Here is a 7,311-nt window from a genome sequence, read left to right as displayed (position 1 = left end):
CTCCGATCCGGCTCTGGGATTGGCTCAATACTTGGCGAAGTTGTAACATCGTTACAAGAAGCAGCTAACGTTAAGAGGCTGGAGTAGGTGAGATGAGTGAGGTGGCATATAGAGTGTATAGATATTGTTTGCCTTATAGAGCTCTTAGAACTTAAGTGACTAGCGGCTCTTATAGCTATCAAGAATAAGCAGCTAGCGTACCTTAACAACCTTGCCATCCGTATGCTTGACAAAGTGCTTTAGCCACTTAACTCCTAGCTTATTAGTCGTCCAGCCGTTGTCGCTAACTGCGATCGCCTAGTCGCGTGGGATCTCTGTCTCCTCATACTAGGCAGATAGGTGATGCTTGCTAGTAAAGATAAGGAACGGTGGGATAGACTAGCTAGCTGCATTGATCCTAGCGATAAACGTTACCCACTCTCGGCAACCTAGTTAAACAGCCTTTGGCTAGCCTCTTCTCTCTAACGCTATAACAACTAGCTAAGTCGCGATCTTGCCTATCATAAAGCCTGCTTTGTTAAAGTTATAGACGTCTTTGTTAAAGATGCTGTACTTAGCCTTTATCTTCTCTATAAGCTTAAACTAGCTCTTAATTAAGACTAGATCTTTACATAAGGCTCTCTACCTATTGTACGCTTAATTAAAACGCGTTGTAAGACTATTAGTACGCTTAACAAAGTTGCGCAGCTAGTGGACGCTAACCTAGCTAGCGCCGCGCGCAGCTAGTAGTCTATTAGCTATATCTCGCATAGCTGTATAGGTAGGCGAAAATCTACGTAGATCTAGATTAAGTACATAATTAATTATTACCTGCTCTTCTAGCTTAGTAAGCTTCTTTAAGTTAGGCTAGCAATCGCGTTAGGCAGGCTTGCCAACGCGTCAGCGGCGGATTGTTCGTTCTAACACGTTATAGATAGCAGCAGCACTGCGATTACTCTATATCTAACTAGATTTAATAGAGGATATAGCGAGCTAGATATCTGCTTTATTTAAAGCTAACTAACTAGCGTTGCGTTGAGCCATTATGTATTAAGATAAGAGAGGTGCACAAAGTTAGTAGGGTGCGGCGCTCGCTTGTACGCGGCGCTCGCTTGTAAAACACGTTATCGCTACGCCGACTCTCATCGTGCAGTCGATGGAGAAGATGAACAGGCCTGGAAAAAAAAAAGAAGAAGACGCCCACACACGGCTCAAATGCAGGGACGAAGCAGTGTAGTACTCTGCATGATTCAGTAGTCGAGTATTTCTGAGCTAAGGTTATATATGATATGATTCAAGAGTGTCAGCGGAGAACGTAGGTCCGATTCCGACCCCCAAGCATCATCTCCGGATCATACCGGTCCATGTGCGTGTTGCTCTGGAGCATTCACCGGAGTGTTTGGTTGCATTGGGAAGTGCTCGCCATGTCTATCGATGTTGTTGGACTGCAGCCGGTAAGACGTTGGTGGGCGGGGCCAAGACTCGGGATACTAGTTGTGTACTGTAGAAGAATGCTTGTGGAGCGGGGCATATCCAAGCACAAGAGGGCCGAGTAGGGCGACGCAACCATGTCCAAGGCTCGATGTTCTCTTTTTTTTCTTTGATTTGTATTCATTGTGGGATATATGCCATGGACGGTGCCGCGCATACAGGCAGCCGTCGAATACGTCAGCGGTCAGCATCCATTGCGGAGTGCCATGGCGGCACACGGGATGGAGACAGGCCGTCCCGCCACTAAGTACTGATTACTTAGATAGTGATGGTCAGCAGCCTGTCCTGTCGTCAGTAAAGCAACACACCTCAGTCACGACATCGGTGGATAGTAGACAGCTTGCGGGCGGGCCGAGGAACATGGCCATGGATGCGACCGCCACCTTGGCTGCACGCTCATCATGCGACGTCGATCGTGAGGTTCCCCGCTTCTCCAGCCCAGTAGCGTGACAAAAGGCATCCCGCAGTCACACGCGTCTACACAACTAGTCCTCTTCGGTGCCGCCCGCCTGTGTCGCAGCAGGAGACGTCGTGCGCGCCATGCCCAACATGTAACCGCCATGGCGCTGCTGCTGTGCCAGACGGCGACTGCAGAAAGGAAGCCGTGCCAGGGCGTGCCTGGGCGTGGGCAGAAACCGCCAGCCCCGCAGCACCATCGTATCCCGACATTTCAGAGGACAAACGCTCGGCTACTCGCAAGCACAAGCATCCACATACTTAGTTTAGCCGTGGCGCATGTGAATGCGCCCGAGTACATAACACAAAGATATCACGCCTGCCCCCAACGCTGCCCCTGACGCTCAACCGCCACCCTCGAGACGTCGCCGCCCACCATGGCCCTGTCAACGCCTCAGCTCCTCGGTGCCCTGGGCATCCTCTACATCGCATACAACATTGGACACAAGCTCTACCTCAATGCGCAAATCCGCAAACTGGGCGCGCGGGCGCCCACGCGAACAACCTACCTGCCATTTGGCGTCGACATGGCCTACCAAGCCGTCCAAAGCGCCCTCAAGGACCAGATATACGAAATGTGGATTGCCATGTTCAGAAAATGGGGCGGGCCAACATGCTACACCATGGAGGTGGGCGTGGGCGAGCGCCTCCTCATGACCGCAGACCCCGAAAACATCAAAGCCATCCTGGCGACGCAGTTCAAGGACTATGGCAAGGGCGAGCAGTTCAGGCAGGACTGGTTCCAGTTTTTGGGCAACGGTATGTGGACAGGATGTGGTGTTGTGCATAAGGCGTGCCGTGTGGAAAAACACTGACAATCGCTGTGCAGGCATCTTCAGCACCGACGGCCACCTGTGGCACAACTCGCGCCAGCTGATCCGGCCGCAGTTTGTCAAGGACCGCCTCAGTGATATCAATATCTTCGAGGAGCACACGCAGATTCTTCTCTCCAAGATTGGCCGCGACCAAGAAATCGACACGCTCGACTTGATGTTTAGATATACACTCGACGCAGCCACGCACTTTCTGCTCGGCCACAGTGTTGGCAGCTTGGAAGACCCAAAGACCGAGTTTGCCGATGCCTTCTCCAATGTCCAGCGCGTGCAGAGCATCATCGCCCGTCTTGGGTACGTCAAGATGAATAACCTGTCTCGGTCTATTTTTCGCTAACTCACAGCAGTACTTTGAACTGGCTTCTCCCTCGCAAACACATGGGCTTCTACGACTCGCTCAAAGTCATCAACGACTTTGTATCCACCTTCATCGACACTGCGCTTGTTCTGTCGCCCGAGGAACTCGAAAAGAAGACCAGCCACGACGAGGGCTACACATTCCTCCATGCCCTCGCAGCCTACACACGTGACCGCGACATGCTGCGCGACCAGCTCGTCAATGTGCTTCTAGCCGGCCGCGACACCACCGCCTGCACCCTGACCTGGGTCATCTACCACCTATCCATGGACCCCACCATTACAGCCAAACTGCGCCAGGAAATCATCAGCACAGTTGGTCTGGAGCGCCAGCCCACCTACGACGACCTAAAGAACATGCGGTACCTCCAGCACATTCTCAATGAAACCCTTCGTCTGTACCCCACCGTCCCCTACAACATCCGCATCGCCCTCAAAGACACCACGCTGCCCATGGGCGGCGGTCCAGACGGCCAACAACCCATTGGCATTCCAGCTGGCACCCCGATTGGCTACTCGACCCTCATCATGCAACGCCGCGAAGACATTTACCCGCCTACCTCGGCCTCATTTCCCCCACCAGCCGTCTTCTCCCCCGAACGCTGGGACTCGTGGACCCCCAAGAGCTGGACCTACATCCCCTTCAACGGCGGCCCCAGAATCTGCATCGGCCAGCAATTTGCGCTGACAGAAATGGCGTATACCCTTGTACGCATCTTCCAGCGCTTCGAGACGGTCGAGAATAGAATGGACGGGCAGGACCCGGGCCTCCATGCCGATATCGTGTTGCAGCCCGCCAATGAGATTCGCGTTGCTTTCAAGTAGACGAATATGATTTGGGATGGAGGGGAATTTTGGGGGCGGAGACTCACTTTGGGTTTGGGCGTAAATAGCTTTTGGCAGGCTGGAAGCTTGGTCTTGTTGTTTGGGTCCCATGGTGGTGATGCAGGAAGAGGGAGAGAGAGAGAGATATCATGTGTTATTGTTGATAGTAGTAGCGTGTATATATATACATACATACATACATACGTACGAATACCAGGTATTGATGACGAATAACATAATCACAGAGAAAAATGAACGAACGAACGAACGAACGAACAAGTACTGCAACAAAAGTAGTTCATGAATTCATTAAACCCCCCAACATACACACCTTACTGCCCGCACTTGGATGCTGTATTTTCCCTCTCCATCATCAACTCAACTCAGCTCAACTCAACTCAACTTCAACCCAATACCAACCAAAAAAGCACTATCCTGCACTACATCAACAGCACCATCTACGACATGTCCATTTCCCCCTTTGCTATATATATCCAATCTCCCAATCTCGCAATCCAACTCTTCCTACAGACGCACATGAAGAAGAAAAAGAAGAAGAAGAAAAAAAAAGCTACAGAGATCCTGTTGGAAAGAAAAAAAAACATGTAGAACTTGAATCTGCCCATTTTTTTTTCAAAATCAAGTCTTGACAGAAGCACGTGCGCGTTTGGTGGTGGTGGTGGTGGTCGTTGTTGTTGTTGAGTCTGTGCCGCGCATCTTGGATGTACCTGCAGCCTGTGTTTTTTTCGGAATTGAGAATTAGCATGGTTATCTTGTGTGCGGTGTGAAATGTGAAATGTGAAGCTAGCTTGGCATGTATGGCTTTTCAGCATTGTAGCCTTTTTTTTTTTTTGATTCGAATCCCAAGATGTCCATCTTGCAAGCAGGCAAAAGATGATGAAGAAGAAGAAGAAGAAGAAGAAGAAAAAAAAAAGGAAAGACGAGGGTCAAGATAGCAAAGAGAGAAGAGGATTACAAAAACAACATACCTTTTTCCCCGGCTTGCCTTGCAAATCCCCAACTACCTTCTCAGCTGTCCCGACGACGCTATCCACGGCTTTCTCCGTCTTTGTGCGCGGTTTCTTGACGGTTTTTACGTTGGCGCTGGGCTTGTCTTTCTTCGCTGTTGCTGTTGCTGATGTTGTTGGCGTTGCTGTTGTACCGCTTTTGGCTTTTGTCACTCTTCCGCCGGCGACTTTGGAGCCGTTGTTTTTGGTCGCGCGCGGCTTGGAGGTATTTGCCTTTGTGCTGGTGGTGGGAGGGAGCGCGGATTCCAGGTTGGAAATGATGCGGGGTTTGGAGTTGCCTTTTTTTTTGTGGGTTTCTGTGTTATTATCGTCGTTTTTGTGTTTTGGGGGTAAGTGGTGGTGGGGGGACATGGTGATGATGGGAAGAGAACTTGGAAGATGGCGTGATAGTAGACAGCAACATGCTTCGGGAACGTACCTGTTCTGGCACGCGTAGTAGCACCCATTTTTTCGGTCGTTGGTTTCTCGGCTCTTGTTGTTTCTACCAAAGATTCAGATCGAAGTGGTACTCTTCTCTAAGTCGGAATGTCTGTAAGCGCCGTGGCCGTTATGCGAAAAAAAAAGCAATAAACGGCGCAAGTCGTAGGCTAAGAAAGAAGACGGGGAATTAGCATGTTACCCGTTTCTGCGCGTAAAAAAACAAAATAAAAAAACCGTTACCACAAGCCCTGCTCTGAAGCACAGCAAAAAGAAAGAGAGACAAAAAAAGCACCGAAACAAACGGCCATCAAACCACAATGCGGGCAGACTTTGCCAGCCCATCTTTTCTCGCCCGCCCCTCGGCATAAGTAGATAGCCCAAACCCACCATGGCCATCAGCACCGCGCCACCAACACAAGCCGCAAACCAACAGAAACCAGAAACTCACTCTCGAAAAGAAAAAAAAACCCGACTCTAGCACCTCGATATACCGTCTATCGTGAATGCGCAACAAAAAAAAAGCTCTCGTCGCAACTAGCAAGCTGCGTCGATAAAAAAACCAGTGGAAGAGCAAGGGGAAGTCCAGGGATAGACGGAGAGGGAGAAGGAGGAGAGAAGGAGGAGGGAAGAGCGGTAAGCAGAAACCAAGGGCAAGCAGCCATGTATATACGTACATGGCTACTAGCCCAGCCCTGCACGTCAAGACGTGTCCAACAACAAGATTAACAACCACCACAATAACGACATCGGAATCGGGCCCAAAGCAAGGATTCCACTACAGGGTCAGCTGAGGAAAACACGGCTGGGCCCGGACCAGGCCACGCCGCAAACCGCGGGCCAGCGCAGAAACGCAGCAAGGGGAGCGATGGCACGTACGTATGTATCTGTCGGTTGCAAGAGACGAGGTGTGGAGGGGGGTGCGCCCGATGCCGTGGTTGGCTGGGGTTTAGATTGGCGGGCACGTACGTATGTAGACTGGTTTGTGGTGGTGGTGGTGGTGGTGGTGGGAATTTTACTTACCTACGAGCGAAGCGCGGCCTGTTTGATAACAGACTAGGTATGTATACTCAGTTGTCCCTGGTCTTATTATTCTGCGCCGCAAATGCACCCCGAGTCACGCTGCGCGCGGATGCGGGAAAGAGAGAGAAAGGGTTTGGCGGGCTGGGATGCGAGAGATGGATGGAAGAGATGGAAGAGATGGTATTGTGATGTTGATGAGCGGATTAATGGTGAGATATGCAGAAGGTTTTTGCGATTTACTTGGGCGTTTTAGCTGCGTGATGGTGCGCCTGTCGCGTGTGCTTCTGCGTACATGGATGAAGCGGTGCAGCTGCTTGCGTCTGGTACTATTGCGATAGCAGCGACAATACGTTTCTGGTGCTTACGCTTTGCAGGACAATCTTCTCAAAGCTTACGACTGTTTATTTGGGGGTGTTAGGTATGGTCTTTCCATGGTCGTGGGTTGCTGTCTGGCGCGCGTTTTCAGCTGCCTTGTTGGCTCTCTCGCTCTTCCTCGCTTTTCTAGCTGCTGCTCGTCTCTCACGCTTTTCTGGGTCATCTGAACTTGGATACGTAGTTGAGCTTGCTCCTTTTCTTCCTTCATCTCTCAATTTTTCTGCAGTTAAATCAATCATTCTATTCTTCCCTTCCAGCTTCAAAAGCTTCAGCTCTCCGAACTCTTCCAGACGTCTAAAGATGCTCATTCAAAATCTCCACTATCCAAAATGGCTGCCTGCGTATTTTGATGTTTCTTGTATTTATCTGGGCGGAGATGTGGTGGAGCGAGCAATATCGTTACTTTACCTCTTTACTGCGCCCATCTCGATTACAACAGCAGATCAAAGTCTTTGTTTGGCTCATCACTCCCGCTGTATAACCAAGGGGAGCTCATCTCATAGTTTTCTTCTTCTAGTGAGTCGCCG

General features: G+C 50.5%; 2 protein-coding genes across 2 annotated transcripts; one reads left to right on the top strand and one right to left on the bottom strand.

The window, feature by feature from the left end:
- The first annotated feature begins 2,256 nt into the window (after nt 1–2,256).
- Nucleotides 2,257–4,166, top strand: SETTUDRAFT_164879 (uncharacterized protein). Its single transcript, XM_008031045.1, has 3 exons — nt 2,257–2,685; nt 2,756–3,053; nt 3,107–4,166. Exons 1-3 carry the CDS (start codon nt 2,304–2,306, stop codon nt 3,939–3,941), a joined length of 1,515 nt encoding a protein of 504 aa, XP_008029236.1. The 5' UTR covers nt 2,257–2,303; the 3' UTR covers nt 3,942–4,166.
- Nucleotides 4,167–4,580: 414 nt separating this feature from the next.
- On the bottom strand, nt 4,581–5,415 carry SETTUDRAFT_156068 (uncharacterized protein; the record flags this gene model as incomplete). Its single annotated transcript, XM_008031044.1, has 3 exons — nt 4,581–4,676; nt 4,931–5,247; nt 5,388–5,415. The coding sequence occupies 3 exons, from the start codon at nt 5,413–5,415 to the stop codon at nt 4,581–4,583; spliced, it is 441 nt and encodes a 146-aa protein (XP_008029235.1).
- Between the last annotated feature and the right edge of the window lie 1,896 nt (nt 5,416–7,311).

This window comes from Exserohilum turcica (assembly GCF_000359705.1).
Source record: "Exserohilum turcica Et28A unplaced genomic scaffold SETTUscaffold_5, whole genome shotgun sequence".
Classification (NCBI taxonomy): domain Eukaryota; kingdom Fungi; phylum Ascomycota; class Dothideomycetes; order Pleosporales; family Pleosporaceae; genus Exserohilum; species Exserohilum turcicum.
This window is presented reverse-complemented; position numbering and strand designations above follow the sequence as displayed.

What these genes read in the sequence shown, in the direction of transcription:
- SETTUDRAFT_164879 (XM_008031045.1), top strand. Translation starts at nt 2,304, where the DNA reads ATGGCCCTGTCAACGCCTCAGCTCCTCGGTGCCCTGGGCATCCTCTAC. An exon ending in GTTCCAGTTTTTGGGCAACG is followed by an intron (nt 2,686 to 2,755) that starts GTATGTGGACAG and finishes ATCGCTGTGCAG; the next exon opens with GCATCTTCAGCACCGACGGC. An exon ending in AGCATCATCGCCCGTCTTGG is followed by an intron (nt 3,054 to 3,106) that starts GTACGTCAAGAT and finishes AACTCACAGCAG; the next exon opens with TACTTTGAACTGGCTTCTCC.